The sequence below is a fragment of the Falco cherrug genome, chromosome 7 (genome assembly GCF_023634085.1).
Source record: "Falco cherrug isolate bFalChe1 chromosome 7, bFalChe1.pri, whole genome shotgun sequence".
NCBI classification, from domain to species: domain Eukaryota; kingdom Metazoa; phylum Chordata; class Aves; order Falconiformes; family Falconidae; genus Falco; species Falco cherrug.
In genome coordinates, this window is record NC_073703.1 from 66,415,103 (window position 1) to 66,443,081 (window position 27,979).

Below are 27,979 nucleotides of genomic sequence, written 5' to 3' on the forward strand. Positions count from 1 at the left end.
GGGGGGTGTTGGTCTAGGTTTTTTGTCTCTTGAGCTCTGATTCACTCTTTTGTCTAAGAACATTTTATTTGGTGTGACATAAAGTGAGATAGGAAGAGGAGTGAAAAAGTACCCATTAGGATAACAGTATAGCTGAAGTTTAAGATTGAGGGCAACTGGATTACAGTTTATAACTAGAGAAGGATGAACAGCTGCTGTCAAGACTGATGCCTTGGTAAATATGGAAGGGCAGAAGGAATGGGGCTGGCACATTACTTGGTGCTAGTGCTGTTAATTTCTTTCTTTTAATCCTAAACCTATTTATGTGTCTTAAATTCAGTCCAATCGCTTCTCTCTGGATCACTTTTTGGTTTTGTTTTTTCCCTCCATTCTTAATTTGTTTGATAATGGTAGCTGGAAATGTTATCATACATCTAATGTAACAACAAGGCATAGAAGCTGTATGCAGTGCGTTTAAGCGGACAATGCCCATAAGAGTAATTTTAAAAATAAATAATTGTAGAAGCTGGAAATGGGAAACACCCGTTTAGGTCATGTCTAGACAATCCAGATGTTCAAGCACACCTAGACTTGACCCATTTCAAGTGATTTCAAGTAATGAAGAGTCTGGTATCATCCATGCTATTTGGGAGTATATTGTAAAATTAGGTAAAAACTTCACCTGTTTTCACCACTCTTGTTGTTCTTGATGTATATGGATACTGTTGCATTTCTTTGACTGTCCTCAAAATATTCTTTTGTCACTCTTTCAGTCTTCTTACTAGTAAGAAATTAGTTTAGAGGAAATTTGCACAGCATGTGTGGTCTATTTGATGTGGCCAGAAGGAGTTAAGTTGGAAAAACAGCTGTCAGAAGTTTCATTTTTTACTCAGCCAATGCTTGGTCTTTTGACAGTGTACATGTATCAACTGATGTTTTATTGTCTGTGTTGCGATGTGATAAACTTTTGGGAAGCAATAAACAGAAGTCATTCGTAAGTTCTGGTGCTCCTTTCTGGTTTCTGCAATCTGTGGTGTTTGCTTTAACTCCGGTTTAGAACTGGTATTCAAAGCATGGCTCATTTTTCCTCAAGAGTGTAGCGAGCATGAATAAATAAGATGTTGAACTGTCTGACTGGTTAAGGCCTGAAAAGCTATGCTGCTGTTGTTTCCCTGACTGCAAACTGAGTGGTCAAATATGTGGTTTACCTTAAGTTGTGAACATATGGGAGAGGAGACCTTAATTTTGGGGGCAGCGATCAGACTAATTTGACCAGGTTTCAGGTAAAACTTCCAATCTATTTTATCAGCGTTTTCTGTTAAAACAGAAATTGGTCTCAGCACCTCTTCCTTGTTGCCTTACTCATCCCCAGTTGCTAGGGTAGAGTAGCTCTTTATATACCGTGGTTTAGGGAACTGCTTTTTCATTACGTGACCGAATAATGATGCTTCCAGCTGCAGCAAACGTCATCTCCTTACTGAGTTCCTGCAGATGTACACCTGATCTCTTCTCACTTGCTTTCATGCCAGTATTCTAACCTTCATTCCTTTACTAGTGCCTTTTCTAGCGATGGAATTAGTAAATGAACTGCTTAGTCCAGGTACGATGAAGTAAGGATCACCATTACTTATTTTTTCTTATTTCTGTAAGTTTGTCACAACTTCCAGCTTTTCTTATTGAGACTTTGTGGGAATTTTTGAATGTCTGCATAAACTGCCAGGTCTCCGTTATTGACTTACCCCCTTTAAAGGGCTGCTAATTACAGTTGCTACCAAGGTTTCCTTCCTGATGTGAATTGGGTCATGCTTTGCTCATGTAACCTGTGGTCATTTACAATGTTTTACTGATTCCATCCTTTGACAACATTCTTCAAAATAACCTAAGTTTCCATTTTCTGCCAAGAAAGAAGAGCAAAATGCCATCATCACAATTTTCCCTGTAGTTGAATTGATAGCTTCTTGTTAGAAAGCAGAAGGTTATGATTATTAATAAACATGGTAGGACCTTTACACCAGCATGTGAAATACCCCAAGAGACTCATCAGAGCTACTGGACTAAGCAGAAAATACAGGAAGGCCATAAAATAGGCACAACATGGGAGGTGGGGAGAAAGTCCAAGAAAAGCAAGCAATGTGTAAGAAAAATGCAGTGGTGTTTTTGGGTTTTTTCTTTGTATACATACAACTCCTTGACTTTAAAAAATTGTGTGTCTTTCATTCCTCCCCTGAGGAATGTAGAAAAGAAGGTTGCAGCCTCTTTACAAGAAATGTTAAGAGGTAAACCAGTATATATAAGAATTCTCTGTAAGAGAATAACAACATAATAACTGAGGGATAGGCATATGCCTTGTCTTGGGCATTATTTTAGGCAGGAAGATGTTATCATTAAGTTTACATGCCTCATGCTTTTAGTGAATTACCACCACAACCAGGATATTTGTTTGTGTAGGCTGTGGGTGGTGGGGGGCTGCAGGGCACCCAGTGTGGGGGGAAGCTGTGAACCGCCCAGCACGGTCACAGCCAGCTCTGGCGTGGGTGAAGACAACCCACCCCATGCCAGAACTTCAGCCTGCCCAGCACTTGGTGCTGCTGCTTGGACACATTTGAGAAAAGGCAATAGCTACGGGGTGCAGGATGCACAGGAGGTGGCCTGGGAGAGCTCGTGGGAGGATGCACGAAGGCAGGAGGCATGTGAGTGGGCACCATAGAAGAACAGGAGGGGAAATGGAAGAAGGATCAGGGAGAGGCTTGTGGAAGGGGACATGCAAAAGGACACATCTGCAGCATGTCCCCTTCTGGAAGGAGGCACTCCATGCTGGATGAGGCCTGCCTCCGAGGGGATTGCAGCCCAAAGCAGGGATGCTCCCAAAGGGGCTGAGCCTGTTGGTGACCTGTGCCAGAGCAGAGATACCCCTGAGGGAATGGGGGACCCATGCAGCAGGAGGAACACCTCTGAGGGGACTGGGGCCCATGGGAGACCCATGCAGGAGTAGGAATGTTCCTGAGGGGCTGCAGCTCGTGGATAACCCATGCTGGAGCACAGAAAGCAAGAAGGAATCAAGGAATGGTGGAAAGAAATCTCCATGTGCTGGCCCTGGCCTCCTGCACTGCCTGTTGTCTTACTGTAGCCAGAGGGAGGGGAAGCAGAGCTGCTGGGCTGCAGCTGAGCTTGGGGAAGGGGGAGGAAAGGAACTTTCCTGAAGTGTTTAATTGTTTGTTGTCTTTGGTTCCCAATGCCTGAATCAGTAATTAAAAGTTTATGTTAATCCTCAGTAAAGCCAATTAAGTGAGATTACCCCAGCTGAGATTGTTTTGCCTGCGACAGTGTTGTCACGAAGGGATGCGGGACCCTGGCCATAAATTTTGGTGTTAACTCAAGTAATTATTGTCGCTTTTAAATTGGCCTGGGTTCCTCATAATTTTAATCTTTTAGGTACTGTTTAGATGTCTAAAACTGAACTGTAGCATTATTAGTATGTTAAACTCATAACCCAGTGCACAGTTGCTGCAGTTAACCCTTCAGTGTATAAACACCTTCAGAATACCTGCCAAATGTTGAGTTTTCCTGGCCACAGGGAAGCGAGTTTGTCTGCTGTGCCGTAGCTGAGGCAAAATGGGCTGTTGATGGCTTAGTAGATGCAAATAGAGAATTTGCAATAGAATAGTTAATGTGGGGAGATTCACAGGATCCCTGGCACAAAAGAAATTACATCTTGTGCAGATGTGACAGGCTTGTTTTCTACTGCTTTACAGGATTAGTTTTAGGCTGAATGTAACTGCTGCAGTTGTACTGTGTTGATTGAAGGATACCCTTCTGTAAGATAGCTTTTTGAAGTCTGGGTGATGGTGAGGAAACAGTGATAACTGATCTAAAATTATAGGTGGTGGTGCCAACTTCAACTAAATGTTTCTTAGCACAACTCACTAGGAGGCTTTATTTGTTGTGGTTTATAATGTTGCTTGTAACTTTTCTGTTAGGAATTTTCCATGAGGAGTGTTTGCCTCAAACTATTTTGTTTTGACTGAAACTGAATATTCTAACAGCTCTGTCCATGAATATAGCTAGAAAATATGTAATTTGCCTACGCGAGATACTCAGACTTTAAATAGCAGCATTGTCATGTGTGTTGCAACATATCCATCTCTCTGATGTTTAAATCTCTAAACACCAATGTTACTAGTGACAGTTACATCATTTCTGGCTGAAGTCAGCTGCCACTCTGCCTAGCTATAGGTTTATCAGCTTTGTGTATGCTAAACACGTAATGGCATCTAGTAGCTTCAATCTGTAGGGAGTGTTCCCTCACCATATATTTCTTCACTTCTCTGAGCTCCCAACGCTGCCCAGATTCTGTGCCCAGTATCCCAGCAGAGCAGCTGAATGTATTCTGTTCCCAGTTGTTCCCAGATGTTGGTAGAGCAAACATGGCCCAGGGCACTGTAAGATGTGGGATTTCTCACAGCTGACTGGGGAAATAACTTTGTGCACATATCTTTGATTTTTTCTTTTTTCTTTTTTTTTTTTTTTTGCACACTATAGATTGAAGGTAGTGTTGTAGAGTTGAAATGGTGAAACATTGTAAAAATAAATATAATGGAATCAATCAGTCCCTCAGACTTTTTGATTTTCAGGGCACAGTTGATGTATTTATTAAATGAGGTACATAACTAAGCCTTGAACAATGAGGAAAAATTAAATATCAAGTTGCTGCTCATTAACAGTGTATTACCCATTGCCTGTCTTGAATAGAAAGTGTCTTGGAAAAAACATGTGCTCTTGTGTAATAAAGAGGTCTGTAACAAAGCTTAGGTGCAACGAGAAGATCTCAAGCTGAACAGACTTTCATCAGCATTTTTTTTAACCAAGTTCTTCCCTTTAATTAGTCCACAGATCTCGACAACACCACAAAGAAAGCACAGTTATCGATTTAAGATCGGAAGGGAGGTAAACTAGTCCAGCTAGCTCTCACCCCAGCTTAAACCAAGGGCAACCAGATAGCGTTGTACAGGTCTTGTCAAGTTCTGGCGAAGCTGAAATCTTTCCTGAAGTCCAGGGTTGTAATCCTACTGTTTGTCATCTTCAGTTCTCTTGGGGTTTCAGACTCTCTAAATTCATGGTTGCTGCAGTCAAATAGAAGAGTTTAAGTCATGTGCTTGTGTTGTGGTTTAGGGGGTTTGTTTCTTGGTTTGGTTGGGGTTTTTTAATGTGATTGCAGTGTGGTAGTAACTCTTGTTATCCTTCCTCTTCCACTTTTACTTGATGTTGGCACCTTGTGTTTTCAGACTGCAGTGACGAGTTCATAATTTTGGGGAAAAAAGTGGTACTGGCACAATGTTAATATGCCATCTCTTTCAAAACAAGGCAACGAGTATCCTGTATATCCTCAAAAAGGTGGGGAAGGGAAGGGACATCGATGTACCCAACAAATTGTTGTGTATTCAGTTACACACAGGCAAAGCCAGTGACCCATCTGTTATTATGCAGATAATTCTGATGTGGACAATAAGGAAACAACTGCTGGCCACCAGGCTTCTGCTGACAGGTTAGTTTGGGCAGTGGTGCCCTGGTTGTTTCATCTGAATGATCTTTGTGCACAAACCCAAAGTATTGAACATCTTCAAGTTAGGCCTAGAGGCAAAGTCTGTGTTGCGTGAGGAGAAAATGAGCTCTGTTAAGCAATTAAGTCCCACAACAGGCCTGTGAAGACATAATTGGTTCTAATTGGTGCTCATAGGAGCACTGACATGCTCTACCTGCAGCCAAATGGCTCTTAGAGAGGCAAAGAAATCATCTGTCTTTATAAATAGTGAAGAACTCTCATCCTGATAACCAGTCCAAAGAAAAGGACAGGTTATCCTAATTATTTTGGAAAGTGGGTTTTGATCTATGAAGCCATCAACAATGAGTAAACTCATCTTGTTTTGCTCAACACATTGGTATACCTTGTGTTGGTCTGTAATGCAAATGCACACAACTTTTAGAACAAGCTGATAGACTGAAGGGTGATATTTGTAATTTATTTTATAGAGATCTTTTGATGTGCCTGTGCATGGGGGTAGACATAGATAATTCACTACCCAGTCATCTCCAACTGTCTTCCTAACCAAGAGGTTACAGATGTGGTTGGGGATGCATTTAAACAAACAGACAAACAAAATCCCTTTCTGCACGTTTCAGAATAGTCACGCACCCTGCGTCTTGATTTAAAAGCTGGATGAGGGGAGAGAGAGACTTCAGTCTCCAAAATTAATTTTTCTGAAACTGAAATTATAGATGTGCACACTTCCAGAATGCCAATGTGTTCTTTTGTCAATTCAGAATTACGAGTGAAATTTTCTATCTAACCCTGATTTCAGACACGTTCATTTGAATTTACTGAGGCATGTCCTGGTGGGCATGTGCAGATCTGGAAGGCAGGAAACGTGGGTTCATTGTTGCTGTCACTGAGTCAGCTGTTCACAAATCATTGCCTTTCTTTGCAGCTGAAGTTTTGGTGTTTGGTAACGTGCTGAGATGTCTAGAGGAAGTCCTTCAAGCAAGGGTGGAGTGTATCAATTATTTCCTAATGTACAGTATTTATTTGGAATTCAGGTTATAAAGAGCTTTAGCGGAGCTGCAGCTTTGTAGGCGAGTGTAGAAGTTACCCGTGTTTGATCCCACCTGTTTCTGTCCCTAACCACATTTACTCTGTTCAGGGTTCCTTGATACATGTTACTGGTTGGTATACGGTTGTAGTTTCACTCAGATTAGATAATGTACCCAGTAATTGCCTATACTTTCTACAGATATTTCATCCCTGATGCGGTAATGGGAGCTGGGTTTTTTTGCTTACTATTTTGTAGCTTGAGACCTGTTGCAACAGTGCTCAGAAAATGAGGCGCAGAAAGCGACTGAAGCATCAAGAAGTGGTGCTCCTGGCCTGCCTGTAGGTTTGGGTCTTGGACAACAATTTTAGCCATATTTTCCAAGAAGCTCAGGGGCTGATTTTATAACTGCTGAGTTACAAAATCTGTTTCTAACTCTGAGTGTTGAGTACAAGTCAGAATGTGAACTCCAAACACTTTGGCTTCTCAACTTCATCTGCAACAACAATTCCTCACTTGCGTGTCTGCCTTGCTCAGCTCAGATGGCCCTCGTGAATGTGGGAGGACAGGGTTCAGCTTTGGAGAGGTTTGGTGTTGTCCTTAAAAATGAGGTCAAGGAACAAATTTCCAGGCTTGCTGTAAAGACAAATGGTGCTGGAAATATATGGACTAGATAGCCAGAAGTCTTAGGAAGTATTGAGAAAAGGATAGTCTCTCGCTGTGTGTGAGTACCCTTCAGCTGAAGACAAGTCCAGCCTCAAGGAGAGCTGCCAATTATTCCTTTTGAATCCCCATATAAGATTGAATCCCATGCTTCTGAAATAGGTGTGCGTGTTGTTTTTTGTCTGAACAGCAGTGTCCTATCTGGCATTGTCTAGGCTATTTGGACGAAAGAAATCGTTCATTCTTGGTTAGCTCTTCACTTACCTTTATTTTTCACTTTATCTTTGTCTGTTTAGGAAGTAATAAAATGTACTGCATCGGGTTGTATATAGAAGAAATTTCTTGGGTGATTTATATCTTAAGAGGAAACTTGCTTGTTTGTTTGTAGCCCCCCTGCTGTGATGTGTGTAGGAAGATGAGGATGTTCTGAGTAACATACATGCCCATTTAGATTACTCTATCTAGAAGTGTTTGTGAGTCTTGAGTCCATACTCGTCTGAAGGATGAACTTCCCATAAGTAGGAAATTACGTTGTTTGTTACAGAGTCTAATGGTGCAAGGCTAATGGTGAAGGAACAGATATGTTTTGTCTGATAAAAAGCTGTTTCGCCTTCATATCTCCTTCCATCAGAAAAAGTGTTGAGCATTCCAGAGCTGTTGCTCTACAAAGGAAAATGTACAATTTTTTTAGAAGGAAGAATACATGTGAGAAGCTGGAGAGGGCAATCTAAAACACCATTTCATGTGTGTCTTGTAATACAGATGGAATAAATTCCAGCATCAAAGACAGCTCACAATGTCATTTGTCACCAAACAGGAGGATTTGAGTACATGATGTCCTGTTCTGTTGCCTGGTTGAGTCTGGAAATACATATTTCCATAATCTACTCCATTGTTTTTTGGAGCCTTCTCTCTAGGCTACCAGTAGCCTGACCAGCAGGAGGCAATTTCACCCATTTAACTAATGAAAGCATCTGCTTGCTTAAATTCTTCCTCTCATATATCATACTGTTATTACCAAAATTGGCAAATAAATAAATCAAATGGGTAACTAATACTTTTTTCTATGTTTTTTTTTGTTTTGTAGCTGGTGCCACATATATATTTGGGAAGAGTGGAGGTCTCATCCTGTACACCTGGCCAGCTAATGACAGACCGAGCACGAGGACGGACCGTCTCGCTGTGGGCTTCAGCACGACGGTGAAGGATGGCATTCTTGTTCGGATTGACAGCGCCCCCGGCCTTGGTGATTTTCTGCAGCTGCACATAGTGAGTATTGATGCATCCGTGTTGATGTCAGACCTGGATTTCTGTTTGCTTTTGAAGAAAAGTCTTAGTCTACAACAGCATGTGTCATACTCTGCAATTTCTGTGTCTTCGGCGCTCATCAAGTTCACCTGCCTTAGGTAGTTCTTTAGGGTTTTGTAGAATTATTGAATGGGATACACAGGGAACCAAGTCGGTGCCAGAAGAAAAGCAGGGGGGAAACAAACCAAAAAAAAAAAAAATTCTTATGAGATTCAATAACAGTAGGATTTATTAAAAATTGTAGAAATATTTTGCACCAGTGTTAATCTGCTATTGCGTATGAACAGTCCTGAATACAGCTGAATTTATGGTGGAGAGTATTACTATTCTCAGAAGGCAAAGAATGATGGAGTGGTGGAGGGGTTATTTTTTTCTTCGCTGAGAAAGTTAAGTAAGAACTGTACAGATCCTCAAGCTGATATAACTGGCGCTTGCTTTAGCAGGATAGTTCAAAAAAATAAGAATTTGGTGGCGTTAGCGCAAGGTGGCTTTGCAAGATGAAAATAGACTTTTTTGTGAGAGCAAATATAAGGAAACTTGAGTGAAGGTGGCTTTAGGGAGAGTCAAATTGCTCGAGAAAATTAGAACACCAGAGCTGGAAACTTGTGAAATTTTTTATTTTCTGTGATACTTTGGGAGGAGGGGAGGTTGGTTGCTTCGCTTTGCAAAGTAAGTAACCAATAAGTTTACTACAGGTAGAAGCTGGTTGTGTTACTTGATGCTTAGATTATTTCCAGTGTTTTATTCATTGATTCATAGTGGAAAGGGAATGGGCCATTTGCAGGTTTTGAATGAGCTGAGGGATTGTTGATATTTCACAGAAACTTGAAGATATAAGTAAGCAGGGGGGCCTAAACAGACCCAGTTTCAATGACTGAGGGTCTTCACCTGCTGCTGGAGTTTGCCATGTTCAGGATCACGTTGAAGCACTGGCTATGTTGCAGGGTGGTTCTGGAACAAGGGTCAGGGCTAGTACTCATTGCCAGCTTTTCAAGTGGTTTTATTTTAAATTTTGTTGTAAAATTCAGATTTATTTGAATGGGCTAAAATATGGCCTTGGGCTATTGGACTGTCACTAATTCTGGTTTCTCTCTGTTTCTGAAATATCCGAATATTATTGGGGTTTTTTTTGCTGGAATGAAAGCGAGGTCAAATCTTGGCAGGGTTTGCTTTTGGTGTGTGTTTGTTTTGGGTTTGTTTGTTTGTTTTGTTTTTTAAGAAAAACACTTTTTTCTTGCTTTTCTAAAAACAAAATAAAAAGAACCCTAGAAGACTTTTTACATAGTGAACAATGCTAAGCCTAATGGGTTGGAATTCTGTATCTTACATTGAGCAAAAACAGTTGGATGTGTTTGAACAACAGAACGTATGTTCTTCAGATATTATAATACGTGTGTAAAATGCTATCACTTAACTGGAGGACAGTACGCCTTGCCGTGTGAGGAGTGGTGCAGAGATATGAATTTATTCAGTCTTAAGAAAAAAAAGTCTTAAAATGGGATCTTGTTGCTCTTGGCTGCCTAATGGGATGTTAAAGAGAAAATGGAAGTCAGGCTCTTCTTTTTTGGTAGTCAGTGGAAGGAAGAGGGGAAACAGACACAAGTACCAAAAAGGGAATGTTAATCCTGCATTAAGATAGGAACTTGAACAATGAGTCTTTTCAGCATTAATGATGAAGGCACATAGTTTTTTTCTTTATCTTGGTCTTGAATATTATCAACAGTACCCTTAAAAATGTGTCCAGCTGAACTTTTTAATGAGTGACCTTTTTTTAACATTAGAACCAATTTTGCTGGATAGAGTGAAACAAATCAAACAAATTGAACCTGAGGTGTAAGCATTTATTTAACAAACAAAAAAATCATTACTTTTTCTTTTCAGTTAGTTTTGGAAAGGAATGAAAGGTTTTCTGCTTCCTCCCCGTATATTTTGTTCAAGCTACTCTAAATGGCATGGTGCTAGTTTCAGATTATTTCAGATATATGAAACAAAGATATTAATTGTGGTTGATATTAATGCTGAAAGTTCTGTTAACTGCTTCCTGTATCATTTGGCCAATTTTATCCCTGAAGATGTTCAGTAGCAGCAAATATAGAATGAGTTCAGCTTTAATTTCTCCTAGTCTTTTGTGGTCAGGATGGATTAGGAGGATTTCTAGAACCTAAAGGGTGCTGACAGGAAATGCAGAGAGGGACTTTTTACAGGGGCCTGTAATGATAGGACAAGGGGGAATGGCTTTACAATTAAAGAAAGTGGATTTAGATTAGATACCAGGAAAAAGTTCTTCACTATGGAGATGGTGAGGCACTGGCAGAGGATGCTCAGAGCAGCTGTGGGTGCCCCATCCCTGGCAGTGTCCCAGGCCAGGCTGGACGGGGCTTGGAGCAACCTGGTGTGGTGGAAGGTGTCCCTGCCCATGGCAGGGGGGTTGGAACTAGGTGATCTTTAAGGTCCCTTCCAACCCAAACTGTTCTGATTATTCAGGCATTCATGAGGAGCAAAGACATGCTGCTGTGCTCTTCTGGGTGTGGCATTACTGTTGATCATATGTACCACTGACTACCTAAATGTTCAAATAGAGAATGTAGTCTGAGACTCATGCTGCTATACACAATAGAAAAGTTGAAGAGGAACTTTTAAAGTGTTACTGACTCCTTGAATTTTGGTAAGACTTTGTTGTTTATGGTTCGAAATCACAGAAGGGATCTTACACCGGGATTATTTTGGAAAAAGCCAAAATCTGAAATGAAAGTTGCATCTTGAAAGGACACTTCAAATGCAAGACCATACAAGACCTCTTCACCAAATGCATGCAAGCTTTCCATGAGACCAAGGTCTTTTGTAACTGAAAACTACCACGTGCTTCGTGCTGTCATGTTCAAAGACTCTGTCCATCTTCCTTTCTTCAAAACCTTGTCCTTCCATTAGGCCATTTTCAAGCGCTCAGAGAAATATGGCAGCATGGATCAAATTTTAATGGAAATATGGGAGAAATAAATTCCTGAAAGCAGATTAAATTGATAATAACAGTTTTTAAAATGTGAATACTTAAACCATAAAGCATACTGTAGATGAAAGAGAAAATAGGTATTAAAACAGGGAAGACCTATGTTAGTATAAATTATTTAATGTGTTTTTAGCAACTTGAGTGTTTCGAAAGCAACTATATTTATTATTAATAATATCGAAGGTGACAGGGATTTTCCTGGATGAATATTAGGAAGGCCTCTTCTTTTGGGCCCTTTTGGATTTTCCACTCACAAACTTTATTTTGGATGCTATTTATTGGATTCTGACCTCCTCATGTTTCCCTGGGTGTTCTGTTGGTGGTAACGGGTGACAAAAGCCACCTGGTGATCATTATTTTCTTATGTGGATCAGTAAAACTTAATCCAAAAGTTTATCAGGATCTGATGCTGTTTTAAAGATTGTAAAGTGGCTTGTACTCTGCTAAGGAGACTTCTTAATAGTTTGCCTGCTTTTTTTGAATATCATGTATGTTCTGGAGTGTTCATTATATTCTCTTTCTATTTGTAACATTTAAAGTAAAAAAAAAAAAAAAAACAACAACAACCCACCTTATTAACAAGTTACATATTTGCTTGTTTAATTTACAGTTGTTCTGTTGGGTTTAATTTTCTAATTCAGTCTTTCAAATATCGTGGAAATTTATTGAATTAAGCGTCTGTTTTATATGACAAAAAATTACAGCCTCCGAAGCTCTTTCTCTCCTGATTTACTATGAAGTATAAACTGGCAGCCCTGGGAAAATGGATGGCGTACCATCCAGATCAATATTGTGTATGAAGCATGAGGTGTTCGTGTGAACAGACTGTAGCACACGGAATGAGAACATTATTATAGCGTCAAATCCCTCCTTATGAGATTTCCCACCACCACCCTGACTGTTCACTGAAAGCACCAAGTCCAAACCTGTACCAGAAAATTGCCTTCCACAATGGATGCTTAAAGGGCTACATATATGGGTTGTGGTTGAATGTTTCTATACATTCATTTACCTTACACTACCACACCTATTTTGTGATTTACAACATGCAAAAATCTTCAAGAGATCAAATGGGGAGAGGAAGCTGCAGGTGATAATGGCTATCATTCTTGTGATGACTGTGGAGAGAGAAATCATCCATCCACATGCACTGCTGGTTTATTCTGCAGTCTTTCATTTTGATGTTTATCGTAAACTGTCATCTCACCTCTGGCTGTTCAAAATGGTGTTGGGAGACTGGTCCAGTTTCTGATTGCTTGTAAAAAGTAAGCTCTAGGTCTGGACAAAAAAGTTAGAGATTTTGGGAGGAGTTTTGCTTAAGAAGACCCAAGTTAATGGGGATCCATCGTTTAGGGCGAGGCGGCAACTCAAGGCTACAGCTTTTGATGTAGAACATTCTGATTCTTAAGCAATAAGTATAAGAGAAAGTAAGTCTTCCCTGCGTTGGAGATGACCATTGCTAAATAAGAATGAGTATAAATGGAAGATAACGTATGTGTACTTTCAGCCAAATTTGTTCAGTTAAACTGTGATTAGCCAAAGTCTGTGTTTGGGGTTGTGGTTGTAGACACAATTGTGGCTCTTCTGTGCAAACTCTCCTGGAGAATCTCTCCAAAACTGAAGTGGCATGTCATCTGAGCAGATACAGAAGCTGAAGAATTGGTATCTGGAGAAGCATAACCACAGGAGGTGTATGATGAACCAAGTAACTTAAGGGCTAGACCGGGATAATAATTGGAGGCAAAATATAATAGCAGTTTGTGGTTTATTTTTCTACAACCAAAATCACTTTGATGCCAGGTGTTTCAGCCTTTCTTAGGCCAAATTCAGAGTGGGCATTGAGTTATGTCTTTTATACCCAAGAAAGCAGAAATAAGAGGGTTTCCTTAAGACTAGCCTATTTTATTTTGCAGGCAGCGTATCAACAGAGGCTGTAAACCATGGAAAAAAGTGGGTGATCTGCTTTGGTCACCTATCGTGTGTTTTGCCTTTTATTAGCTGCCTTTACTGACTTTATGGTTACAGTTTTCTCTGTGTGATTCACCATGTTAGGCCTCCTGTTTTATTCTGGTATAGAACTCTTAGTTTGTTTGAGTTTAATTTTTGTGGATACAAATGGTTTCGCTCTACCCTATATTGATCTTGTTTGCATTGATGCGCATTCAGAATAGTGCTCTTATTCTTGCTTTTCCAGGCTTTCAACCAGGAGAGACTATGTCTTTGAGTTTGACACAGTTCTTAGAGTATACCAGGAATGGCTAAGCATCGGTGTCTCATAAGCATTTATTATCAGAGTGTTTAATGTCCATCATGTCTGTTTCAAGAAACTGTAAAGAACTGCGTACATTTCTCCTAATTACATCTATACAAATTTTGAGCCCCTACAGACTGGTATGGAACATATATTCAGTGAAAGATGCTTTATACTGAAATATGCCAGTGGAACCCCCAAAAGTGAAGTGGGGCAGAGGCTTCTGTGTTGAAGCACAATTTTTTTTACTGACTGGCTGGGTATAAGAGACAACAACTTGTGTAACACTTTAGCTGAGGAACTCAACAACTGATGAATATGAGTGGCTAGACTGCCTGCTGGTAAGGGGAGGGAATTAACATGAGCTTTCAAGGAAAGGATGATACTGGCTGGATCCTTAAAAGGTCTAAAAATCCCAGACTTTCTAAAGACGTTTTCCACCAAGGCAAAATCTAGCAACCTACCTGAGGGAGTACTCTGCGAGTCTCCTGTAATTGTTAGCTTATAAAAACTGCCTGACTGTACCTTTCTGTTAGGAACAAGTTTTCTGGTGGAGACTTCTGAATATACTGTCTTTGATAGGTGCAACGTGAGGATTAACAGATGTGTGAAGACTTGAAACCGTAACTGCTAACCTTACAGGCAAGATGGCAAACGAGCTGAATGAGGCAGTGCGAGAACTGTTCTGATTTAGTGTTGGTGTATGAAGATTCAGCAGAGTCTCTCTTTCATTTCTTTACATATATCTTTTATAAACATTTGTAGATGTGGTTTGTCGATTCTTGAAGTTATGACTAAATAGTTATGGATGTCTTTAACCTAACTTGGGTTGCATGTTATTTAAGGTAAATGGTGATTGGCAAGATAGTCCTCATTTAAGAAGTTTTATATATATTTTTATATATACATATATATATGTATACACACACATATACACTTCAGTGCCTTAAAAGTATCCTGCCTCCCCAGCAGAACCTCCACGGTGTGTAATGGAGTAGGTTTCTGCTTAGCTGTGTGGGCCATAGTGCTGGCACCCTGAGGATTGGGGTGGTGGTACTGTTCCCTAGCAGGGACAGGTAAGTTAAGAGACTCTCCAACAAGCATTGAGCTATTGCATTGCAAACAGGTTCTGAGAATCTCACAGAGCACATCAGAAGTGTTTACCTCATTTCTGTAATTATTGATATTAATAAATGTGAGCTGCAAGTCACGTCTTCCTTTTTGCTTAGGATGGCAGTCATTTTCAGCTGAGGCTTGCATCTTAATTGCACTCCATTTCTTTATTTTGCTCTCAGGAAGATGATTTAAGTGCATCTGTGTTAATCAACATTGAAGCAGATTAACAGCATGCATACAGTCATTTACTACTTTTCCTTAGATGGAAAAATAATTTCTTGTTATTGACTGATAAATTTTTAGATTACTTGTACATGCTTGCAACAGGACAGAAAACCGCCCAGAATTTTGGCTTCTCTGGACAAGCAGGGAAATAGCTGAAAAAATGAGATTGATGTGTAATGTAAGTACCAAAAGCTAAGGGAGTAAACAGAAGACAAATGCATTGCTAGTGTGGGTAACAAAGATATTTCCTTCATAAAAAGCCTATCCAAAGGTGTAACAGGCATTCCCCTGGGAGATGTAAATCCATTTGCTGTCTCTGTGTAACAAGGTGTGGTGCATGCTGAAGGGATGAATTTCTTGATACTTTGTATATATTGCAATTAGTTTTTTTCATGTCTGTCACAAGATGCTTAGTGTGCATGATTTATTACTGAAAATATTTGACTGGGATGGTAAAATTACCCTAAAGGCTAATTTATTTATAAGTCAAAAGACAAACCTCAGTAAATTCAGAAGTCAGTGAGTAGGTTGGGTGTACACCAGAATTTGGAAGGGAACACAACTGGGATAGCTAATCCAAACTGACCAAAGGGGCATTGCGTACCATAAGATGTTGTGCTCGGCGATAAAAATGCAGGGAAAGGAAGAGGGAGAGGATATGCTGGTGGTTTGTGGTGTCCTTCCAAGTAACAGATACTTGTGGCGAGGCGCCGCTTACCACTGTAATAACTAAACTGTCTTTATCTCAATCCACAATTTTTTCTCGCTTTTTGCCCTTCTGATTTCCAACCTGATCTGACTGGGGAGGAGTAAGTGGATGAGCAGCTGGGTGGGTGCTTAGCTCGTGGCCAGGGTCAAGCTGTCACACACAGTCTTTACCTGGAAGAGGCCTCTGTTCCTGACCAAGTACTGGGAAAGCAACCTAAGAGGCTACTGTATGCGGATCCTCCACAGAAACGATGGAGGATAGGATAACTGCTGGCCAGTTATGTCATGTTTATGGAATTTAAAAAAAAAAAAAACACACACCAAAACCAACAAAAAAATAACAAACATGGCAAATATTTAAGATTTCAGCACTGTTATTTTGCCTGAAAGGGGCTATATCTGAATGAGCCTCAAATGTGAGTTATGCAAATCAGTGGCTGTTTTGTCAGCTGGTGTAAAATTGCCAAAGATCCCAGTTCTTTAATAAAAAATTGCTGTAGTGGAAGTGTTCTATTTAAATGCTATGAGGATGCTGTCCCAAGATGCCCTCAGTCTTTTCCTGTCCTTTTCTAAACTCTTTGGGTGTACAAAGTCCCATATGTTTGTGCATGCTGTATTTATTGTTCCCTAGAGCGCAGAAGAATTAGAAAAGGAAAACTGGTTTGAAGAAAGAAAATGGACCTTCAGTTTTCAAATAGGCTTTGAACGTGTTATTATTGCTCTGTTTATATTTTGAGAAGGTGGTTAAACCCCCATTTTTTAATATATTGGAACTAGTTCACGTTATGCACAGGAATGGTCCATCTTTTTTTTATCTGCTAGCTCTTGGGAAAGAGTCTCTGTGGTAGGTGATCAGGAGTTGAGACTAAACCTTTGAAGGTTAAAGGAGCTTCTCACCCAGCCTTTTTATGGCTGGCACAATTTGCCACTATGCCCCATCAAGTTATCTCAATGACCTTTCGAGCTTCAGTCCCCGCTTTGTTGCCAGCGTCTGTACCACGTGTATGAATGAATGTGCGTAGCTGAATGCAGCGGTGCGGAAAATAGCGTGCTGATGTCCTGTGGCTAAAGATGATGGATTTTAGATCCCTAGCTCCATTCAGGCAGCATGGAAGCTCGGTGCTTTGATACAGGGATTCATTAACTCCTCGCTCAGTGACAGTTTGTGCGTAGAGCCTAGTGCTTTTGCTGTTCTTGTTGAAGGCTGTGAAGCTGATTAGAGAGATGGAAGAAAGGGCTGGTAGGGTAATGTCAGCATGAATGGTGAAATTGCCAGTTGGACCACAAGTCAGCCTGATTAGAGTCACAAATCTGAAAATAATCTTGGGGCTTTGGCTTTGCAGAACCAGCTGAGTTCAGCTGGACATCAGAGAGTGAAAATTAAGAATTGGAGGAGATGGAGGAAGAATCAATGGAAAGCTACATGGGTAATTTTGTGAAACCTGGCTTAAAGATATGGGTAACTAAATATATTACCTTTGCTGATTTAAAAGAAAGCGCTTTGCTGCATTGTCAAAGAGGCAGACTTCTACTAAGATGGTCTTGATTTGCTACAGTGGACAGAATTAACAGCGTTTTTTCAGAATAGACCTGCCCATTTTAGTGTTGTACATTTTGCAGAGTCAGACTCTAACACTTCAGTGTACATGCAGAAATAAAAAATATGCTCCTAATTAGAAGTAAGAATCTTAATGGGCTTGCTTATGAGAGAGATTCATCCTTAAATATATAGCCTCTGTTTAAAATACATTCTGAAGCTTGAAAGTTGTTTGATTTGTCAAGGTTTGTCTTAGGGTTTGTTGTGGTTCTATGAATTGCGATTAGGTGTTAAATGATCAAATCTCAGAGTATCTCGCAGTATCTGTCCAAACACCCTGTATGGCAATAAATGTTATGTTATTGCTTGTTCTTGTGCACTGTATAAACAAATGTTGTTTTGCTTAATATTTATTTTACTCTCTCCTACGACTATAATGTTGATGTAGAATATGTCATCTAGAACTATATTATATATCATAATTTCAGTAAAACTTGAGCTGAATTGCCTTTACTGTTTTGCAGTACTTCCTCTTAGTATTTCAGAACTAATAATTGGGCTTTTCATGTTTTGTTACAGTCTTATCAGTGAGTGAGTAAATGAGGAAATACTGGGATTTTTTTGATGCTGAGAAAATTTAGATTTTGCTGCTTAATGTTTTTCTTTTAAATACTAAATACAAAGAAGGGAAGGGGGGGGGGGGGGGGTGCGGTGGGGTGGTGGTGTTCCATTTGGGTCAAAAAAAGAAACCCAGACAAACTCTAGTGAAGTTATGATCTTGAAATAACCATGACTTGAAGGAGGTAAGTGTGAGGGTTTTAGTGTTCATTCTGAAAGACTCACATCTTTTGCATTTGTAGACTCGTAACAATTGGCAATATAGATTTTAGTCCTTTACAAGAAACATCAAACTTACAAGCTTGTTCAGACCAATCCATCTTATTTCTGTATGCTTGGATAAATCGCACTAATAGATTCTAAATGAAATCTTTTTGTAATTAAAGCCTTTATCACCTTCTCGATGGTTGCACCAAAAAAGTAAAATAAAATTCTTGATCTTCATGTTAATGGATAGCAGCAGGGTACAATAATAACTCACTGCACATTCAGACATACTGAGTACTACTCAAAAGCAATTAAACAAGGGCAATTGTCACTTTAATTTACCCCAGCTTGGTATCTGATGTAACCTTCTCATCAAAGGTTAACAACTGTTTTGGTACTACATCAGCTACTGCGAAATGTATTGTTTCTCTATTAAGCCTCTAGGAAAGAACATCTTAAATGGGAACATATTACTGAATCTCACTAGAAAAAGTTAAACTTGATCTCATCCAAAAAAAATGTTACACATTGTTTGTGCTATGACTTTAATTTTGGAGTATTTCAAATCTCAGCTCAGAGAAAAGATAACTTGATCACTGACATGCAGCTGACTCGGAGATGAAAAAGAGCTGTTCTAGTGAATGTAAAAGACTGGTCCTGCACAGTTTGGCTTGGGAAATGAAGGACAATACTGGCTTTTTGTGTTCTACCAGGGCACTGCAGAGACTATTTTGAGGGGAAAGTGCACTGAACTGGAGTGTGGCTAGAACCCTAACATCCAAGTTCTTGTGAGTTTCTGTGGCTGTAAGTTTTCAAACAAGGCACACAGTTCTTATTCAGAAACATTGCCTTAACGCTTATTATAATGCCTAACACATACCTATGGATTTAACTTTAAAACAGCTATACGATCAGAATAGATCACAGTATCTCTTTGAAAGGTACACATGAGCATCCTTATGGGATGAGAAAATTAAAGCCTTACATTAAACAACGTAACTAAAGCTGTTGCCTCAGAATTGGAGCTGGCAGGATCTGAATGTTTGTCTTTACTTAAATCAGAAGGCTCTGCAGTGCTTCCCTCTCCATCCTGAGAGAGTGGTTTGATACCAGCGGCTGGGGGAGGGTAGTGCCCTTGGAAAGCTGCTGTTGCCGACCTCTCCTGCTATTGCCCACACATCTGAGGACTGATTTTACAGCAGCAGGTGGTGTGCAGTGGTTTTGTTGTTGTTGCTGCTTGTTTTTTCTCTCCATTTAAATGCTGATGGGGCCTGAACTTGCTTAGCTTGTTGTTGTTGGGATCAAGGCTGAAGTGGTATTATTTGTGCTAATAAGCCTCTCCCAGTAGTTAACCTTTCAGTACATAAAGCATGATTGAACTGAAGGCTTCCTGCTGGTTTGAAAGGCTTTTATGTTAAATACATGATACAGGCATTTTCCTCTTCCATCTCCTTATGTAAAAGAAGTAGGATGGGGGAGACTGCAAACATACAGTCTGAAACCCAGCTGAAGTAAAGCTTATGTAGTGTGAAAGCTCTCTTAAATATCTTGGCATATCTTTTTTTCTGCTACATTTAAATTCCTGGGGCTTTGTTTAAGCAATTTGTATCCTATGGAAAGAGACTGTCTGCCTCATATAACCGGTATAATTTGGGCCAGTGTAAAGCATCAGCCAAGCATGTTTTTGCCCGTACCTGATAACCAAGTATATTACCAGTTATGACTGTCCGAATTTACTTTCTGTGCACACAGCCCCTGTTTTAGCTTATTCTTTATTCTTGTCAATTACTGATGTCAGGAGCGATGTTCCTGGAAGCTGGGTAATAGAAATCATTAAGCATGACAAAGAAAAGTATCTTATACTGACTCAGGTTTCCTCTGCCGCTTATTCTACTATTTTTAGACAATCTCATCTGAAAGCTGGTACTACAGACAAGATTTCGGGTTTGGGCTCATGTAAAACCTTTTGGTATGATGCTGCTCAGCCTTGAAGAGGTGGTGGGATTAATCAGTTCTGTAGAGAACCATGTCATGCTTCCAGTACACTATTTTAGCTAGCGATACAAATGAGATCCTCTAACTTTGCAGGCATTTTCCACTTGTTCAAGGGGAAAGAATCTAGTCTGTGTCTTTGGGCACACTGCTTGAACAATTTTTGCAAACGTTCCTGTTATCTGCAGGTTATCCTTTCATAGATGGTGTACTGTATCCCAAATATATTTATAGAGACCAGGCCCTCAATGGGCAGATGATTTTCTGGTGTAATATGGGTGGGCAGCGCATGCTGCAGCACTGCAGGTTGAAGTAAATGTATCTTTGCAACAGAACAAGAGAGGTTAATACAACCTTTCAGTAGTAGCCACTGGATGTGCTTTGGAAAAAAAAAAAAGGATAATGTTATTATATATATTATTAACAATAATTGTATTATTATTAATACAGCTGAAATGTATTCAAGCTGTGCATCTACGGGGATGTCAAGGAGAGGTAGGAGTTCCTTTTGGGTGCTGTTTTCTGGGGGGGGGTGTACCAGTGTGCTGAAGAGGTGGGTAGGAAGAGTCATTTCGAGAAGGAGGTCTCGTCACGGTGGGTGTGTAAGCTTACACTCTGCAGCATCCAACATCCCGGGAGTGTGGGACTGTCAGCACCTTCATGCAGAAAACAGTTTTACAAAACTTGCATTCAATCACTGCTGAGACTTCATTTTGCAGTTTGGGGAGGGTTTTACAAGAGGAATTTAATCCATTTTGTTCTGTTACACTGCAAGGATTTCCCTGTGATGCGTTAAAATCTAACTGCACCGATTCTGTTGAGTTGTGAGACTGGATAACTTTCTTCTTGTGTTTATTACTTTGAAGAACTTGTATGTCCTTATGTGTGTGTTATTTCAATACAGAAAAATTATGGTTGTGCCTTTGCACCGTATTTTTGTCTTCTCTGTGTATCTGCGGAGAAGGGGAAGGAGGTTGTGGTTTCTCATTTATACTACTTTAAATCTTAACTTGTGGGGAGCCCAATTAAATATAGTCCTCCTACCATGGTTACTGTTAATTACCTTAATTTTTTCAAATGACATTAATTCAATTTTGAAGTCTGTAGGAAAAAGGCATATCGTTCACAATATCTTTCTTGTTAGAAAACTGTTTTGCCTGAAACATTTAAAAATCTCCATTGGCTTGTGTTCTCATCAGAATTTGTTTCCTGTGTAAACAAATATGCTCACTTTCTGATGGGGATTTGTTGTTTAATTTTGGAGCTTCACAAGGGGATGAGGTTTTCAGGATTACAATGTGTGTCTTACTTTAGGAACACAAGGCAAGGAGGGGACTCTCTAGGTCATTGAGTCCAGTCCCTTGCTCTCATAGGCAGCTGCACCATCGCTTCCCCTTTTCTGGCTGTATCAGATCTGCCTCATCCCTTCTGGTTTTCTGTTTCTGCTATTTCTCTTGAAATGCTGTTTTAAAACCATGTTTTTCCTACGATTTTAGAGTTTAACTTATTTTCCAATCTATACGTATTCATATATGTCAGCTTAGCCTCCGTTTGTTCTGTGCCGATATTGTCCTTCTGGTTTTGGTGTTTGTCAGCTGCATTTGCAGAGAACTGTGTTGCCTTTGTGTCAGCAGCTCCCACCCAATCTCCTCAGGCTCTCCTGTGCTATCTGTGTGGCACAGTGGGACACCAAAAAAATATCCCAGGGCTAATGCAAATGCAAACCCAGAACCCAGAAGTCCACAAGTGGCAGCTGCAGGTGTGTTTCGCTGCCTCTGCACCTGAGTGTTCAGCTCTGTTCACTCAGCTGCCACACCAGATAAGGCTTTGCTGCTTCGCTGTAGACCCACGTTGGGTCTTTGCAAGCTGCGTTGGGTACTTTTGTACCACACGATTGCTCTGAGTTGGGTTGGCTGTGTAGAGCCAGCTCAGGGCACCTGCAATCACATTTGCTTCAAAATCCTTTTACAGCAGCAGTGTGATCAGTTTAAAGGATGCTTTCTCAACCAAAGGCTTTAAGTTACCTTCCAGAGTGGTGGTGTTCATCATAACTTCAACACTTTGTATATGTAATTATTTTGTCTGAACACTCCTATTTTTCCAGCTTTTGGTGGCAGCTGGTATTAAATGATAACACCGGGTTAGAAAGGAGAGGGGCTGTTCTCTGGTTTCCTATTGTCAGTCTAGGAAATAAGCATTTTGACACATTAGATGACATGTTGGTTGAGGTTATAAAACCTGTATCAGAGAGGACATCATGTGATATGCAGTCCGGAGCCTTGCAGTTATTCCCAGGATGGTTATTAATGGGCTTGTGAACTTGTGAATAGAGAATGGTAAATGTGGCCTTTGAGATAATTGAAAAGACATCACCTGTAATGTGAGCAGCTGCACTGAAGGCTGAGCGCTGCTCTTTGGGGACAGAGGGTAATACTTTGTTGCACACTATTCTGAAGCACTGCACCCAATATTGATCTACTTTGGCAATGTCTTAACATCTCTCGATCAGTTGCCCAACACATTTCCTGCTTGCCGTACTCCTATCCCCTTCCTCTTACGAGAGCTATTTGTTAGCAGAGTCATTTCATCTCCTTAATGAAAAATTCAGGATACAAAACTGGCTGTGAAAAGAATATCTAGGAAAGCAAGAGCTTTATAGAGGCACAGAGAAAGGAGTACTTGGCCCTTAAAGGTGTAGAAATAGGCAAAAAGGAGGAATGTGAGCTTTTTTGCCCACTTTATTTACAGATTGCACATTGCTTTTGGTATTATTTTCCACGTGACTCATGGTCTTAATCTGACATACATCATTGGGACCAAAGTGATGACAATCCAGTAGATTTCTTGATACTGCTACAGTGAGATGTACACAGTGCCTGATTCTCATTGTTTTTGTCGTCTTTGAAAAAAACATTGTCTTGAGCAAAAGTGTCAAAATCTGGTTTTAAATGACTTTTAAATATATCGAGTTGTTGTTATTGAGGCGAATCTTTGTTTCCACAGAGATATCATGAGTGCACAATCCCTTCGTTAGCATTCATGGAGCTATGCTAGAATTTGGCTCGTATGCATGTTGCCCAGTGCTTGCTGAAAGAAGTTCCTGCTCTGGAGCTACCAGTGAAAGTGGCACTCAGCACTGATGAAAGTCACTGGGTAATTGCTGGTTCCTCAGACACCAAGTTAAAAAAAAAAATAGCTTCTTATAGAAGCTTCTTGCCTTTCACATTTGCACCCCTGTGTCATAAGCCCCCCTTCTCCTGGGAGGAGGAGTTGTGTTGCTCCTTTCCCAGAACTGCTGATACAGTAAGTGGTTTGGGGGCTGGGAGGTCACTCATCTCACCCAGCCAAGGCCAGGTCCGAAGAATGCATCTGAGCGAGTCAGATTGCTCAAAGCTTTAGCTGCTGAGCTTAGTTCAGTGCTTTTTAAGAAGTCAATAGTTTTTAATCTTGATGTGGTTTTTGGACTGTAGTGCAGCTAGAACAAATTCTTTGTGCTACCTGCCTATTGGAATAGGTGATAAATTCCTGAAACCAGACAAATATGGGGCAGGATGAATTCGTCTGCAGGGCTGTGCTCTCCGGTGGGGTTGTTGCTTTCTGTCTTTATCGAGTGAGGTGCCTGGTGGAATGGCCTGTCTTCATTTGAAGTATATTTTTGCCAAATGGAAGATTTAAAGGGAGAAAGTTGCTCTTGTCACTTGCTTAAAGTGAGAACAATGAAAATTACTCCCTGCATAATTTGGGACTTTTGGTTTATATTGCCTACACTAAAGAGCTTGTGGCCCACATCACTGTCAAAGTCCTCTGTCTTGGCTGTATAAATTAGGTCCAGAGATGATAGGACATGTGAATTTGAGCATAAGCGGGCAGATCTCTGTGAAAGTAAATTGAACTGCTGCAAATGTGACGCATCCACAGATGTGAATGCAGCTTGTTTAAATACCACTGGGAGAAGCAAGAAAGGGGGCTGCGCAGCCATCTGATTGTATCATTTCACATATGTATTGGGTTTAAATGGCAAGGTGGCAGCTGCAGCACGGCCTCTATGGGACAGGACCAGGGGCTGCCCTGTGCCAGACAGCTGGCTCCAGAATGGATCCACCACAGGACACAGCTGAGCCCACCAGCCAAGCCAGTGGTGCCTGCAGAAGCATATTCAAGAAAGGGCAGAAAATCCCAAGGCTCGGAAAGGGTAATAAACAGCAGAGGCAACACCAAGGTGACAGGAGAAGGTACTCCATGGCAGAGCAGATATCCACTGCAGCCTGTGGAAGACGCCGTGCTAGAGCAGATAAATATCCAAAAAGGACCTGGCCTGTGGAGAGAAAAACGGCTGGGTACTGACCGTAACTACCCACCCCACCTCACTCCTTGCACATTTGTTGGTGCGCTGAGGAGGCTGAGTGTAACTTGCGGTGATAGCAAGGAGGGAAGAAAGGAGTCTGCAGCACAGGAGTGAAGATAAGCCTGGGAAAGGGGGAGGAGAGGTGTTTTCCCTATGTTTTAGTGCTTCTCTTTTTGTTTCCTCAAACAAATAAATAAAACAGGTAATAAATTCATTTTCCAAAGCTGCATCTGTTTGCCTGCAACAGTAACTGGTAAGTGATCTCCCTGTCTTTATCTTGACTCATGAGCCTTCTCACTCCCTTTGAGCAGCAGGGAAGACAGTCTAGGAAGGCAAGTGAGCAAGCAGCTGGGTGGGACTTTAGCTGCCAGCCAGGTCCGAGCCACCATCAGACATTAACAGTACAGTTTTGTGCAAACGGGAGGGTAAAACTTCAATTCTTTTGTTGGTAAACCTGAGCCTGCCCCATGTGACCCAGCTAAATGTGACTCTAAAGAGTGCTTTGAATCTAAAAGTGCTTTTTGTACAAATGAGGATGGCAAGAGGTCAAGACAGCTAGAAGTGTCTGCCTTAAAGACAGTAAATTTAGTTTTCAAAGGTTCATCGCTGCATCCCATCCTGGCCAGGTTTGTGCTGCTGCTTATGATCTGCGCATTCTGCCTCCCCCTGTGAGAGCTGTTTGTCAGGAGGGTAGGGGTGGTGTCCCTGGAAATGCGTGCTGGTAAGGATGTACAGCAAACTGACTCAGATTTTCAGCAAATGTAGACAAAGCCACATAATATAACTATACTCATTTAGTGGTTTAGAAGAATCTAGAAACCCTTACAGGACCTGGAATTCATTTTCAAAGTACGGAAGAACTACTGTTTGAAGGTAAAAGGGTGCTTTATTGTACTAATATAAACAACTCTGTTGTCTTGACTTTTCTGAAAGTGCTTTGATTATTCTTGATAGAAACAGACTATTCTTCTGAGAATTTTCCCTGAGATCAATATTAGGTCTGAAGGTTTGTAATGATAATGTCTCACTAACAACTAGTTTTTGTTGTTGGATTTCTTCGTTACTGTTGTCCTTTATGTCAGAATTACCTGAGCGTGGCTAAGACTGGCACGAAGAAGCATACCATATAATTTTAGTCCGTATTTCTGAGCACAGTGTACTCATTCTAGAACTGTGTGTGCAAATATATATACTGCCAGCTTCTGCCTCCGTGTTTAGAGGGCTGGGGGATTCCTTCAGACATGACATCATTGCATGATATCAATACGTACAGATAAAAGGGAATTTAGGCTTCAGAATGTGGGGGTGATGGGACAGTGTGGTCCATCTGAAATGAGAATGAAGTCAGCATTTCTCAAAGATCTACCAAAGAAGCACAAGCCAATATCTAAAATGTTCCAGGCCTTCCTGAGGATTTATATGAAGAAGAATTGAGGTGTAAAACAGCGCCAAAGGTCAGCAGAAAAGTGTATGCAAGCAATAACTCATTCAAAGTGGAATGTAGGATAAAAAGGGATGTAAGATTAATATGATGGTTTGATATCTTCTGTAAAATTTCCCTAAGCCTTTGCCTTGGACAATGGTCTACAGGCTACACTGAACAATCAAGTGGTGGAATTACCTCGGGGAAAGTTGTCTCCTGAGGATAAAAGTTGAAGATTAGAACATGCAGAGTATTATTAGAGATAAAGTTTGTTCTCTAGGTTTCTGATGCAGAAAGGGACAGAAATTTTTCTGAAGTAGAAAGCTTAATAATGCCCATTCAATAGGGTTTTTTGATTAGGTAGGCTTAGATTATTTTTTTAATGACCTAAGGGGGAGGAATATGCTCTCATTTTGCTAATTCATCACATTATCGTATACCAGTTTATTAGAAAATGGCTAGTACAGTATGTGATGTTGTATTACAAACTTATAATCATTAAAGTTAGAAGTTAAAATTTATCTATAATGCTGCAAACAATAACCTCAATAAGATTAAAAGCATCTTGAAGTTTTGGGAAATGAAAGATAGTGTGCATCTAACAGTAATGAAGAATGCTGGAGTAGGGAAAGACCAAGATAATCATAATTTCCTCTCAAGACAGATTCTGTGTTGTATTTCCTGAGTTTTTTTCCCTTACTTTGCAGTTAACGAGTGATGAGAATTTTACCACTTTGTATAAGTGATGATTTCACAACTGAGTAGGTTTTCATCTTTAATGTGGTAATAAAATCTTAATGCAAATTGTAGAAAAGGCATGTTTATTAATATTTCTTAATTAAACATTTTTCTTTAATGATGGATTTATTTTGCAAGGGAAATAAATTTCACATATGTGAGGACAATTAATAGGAGCTCTGCTTTCCTTTTCTGAAGATAAGTTTTCCCTACCAATATTCTGACATCTTTCAAATCTGTCAATGATTATTCAAAAATATCTCTCTGTGGCAAACACCCGACAGGTCCTTTGTGCCTTAGGATGCGTATATGGCTTTGATGATATATTTACTTTAAAGTTTGTCACATGTTGCTGTAACTTGTCTTTACCAAAAATGCAACCCTACATATAAACTTTCTGTGCCTTATGGTTCAGTGCTTCATTACCAGCAGCGCTCTGGTGACTCAGATGCCAGACCAGAGCCCACTGCAATGCAGTGATCAGGAGGGGTTTGGGGGTAGGAACTAGTTTCATCTTGTGTCTTCCATCACCTTGAATTTTTCCCTAGAAGTGTCCTGTCTAAAAATGTGTTTGATGTCTTCCTATTTTGCTTGTGGGGTCTAATCATACAACCAGAGTAATACGGTTGCTAAGAGATGTCATCAGCCCTGAAAACCTGTCACTGGCTTATAAATACTTCTGGATATAGGAAAAGAGAACAGTGGACCAACTGATTAATAATTGATAGCCTTCATTAATGGCTTCAGCCCTTGTAATTAACCTTCTGTTTCATCTGAAACATGTCTACATTTTCAGGTCAAGCAGTCAGGGTGGGATACACTGAACTGTCAAAATGAAATATGAAGTGATGCGCTGGGAACTCCAGAACAGGTTAGATACAGTACTGGGAGGCTGAGACAAGCTCTGTTTAAAATTCATTGTTGTGTGCCAACTTGATTACATACGCTTGTATTATAGCAGCTCTCTGGATCAGTCCGCCCGTCATGCCACAGCAGTTGTGTAAATGATAGAAGGGAGGTTATTTACTGATCCTGGAATCCTTTAGGGAAGAGCCTTGGATGTGACATGAGAGGGGCTGGGGTGCTTTTGTTAGGCACAAACCTTTCAGTGAAGCTCCTGTGTCCAGCCTGAGGCAGAGTATTGCACAGTTACATTCTTCTTCACCGGTATATTTTATTCTTCTGCCACGTATTCCTCAAAACATACATGTCTAGCTGCCATGCCAGAGAGAAGACTATTGTAGAGAGAAGACCCCTATTCCTACTCGGTGCACGTAG

The 27,979-nt window shown here is 40.4% G+C and overlaps 1 protein-coding gene across 26 annotated transcripts in view; it reads left to right on the forward strand.

Annotated features, from left to right (window-relative positions):
- The window catches only part of NRXN3 (neurexin 3), a 1,022,219-nt gene that overhangs the window by 753,852 nt on the left and 240,388 nt on the right, over window positions 1-27,979 (forward strand). For all 26 annotated transcript variants that reach the window (XM_055716439.1, XM_055716441.1, XM_055716453.1 and 23 more), the window contains one exon: window positions 8,314-8,495. In XM_055716439.1, coding sequence (XP_055572414.1) covers window positions 8,314-8,495 — 182 coding nt within the window. The remainder of the gene's footprint in view (window positions 1-8,313; window positions 8,496-27,979) is intronic.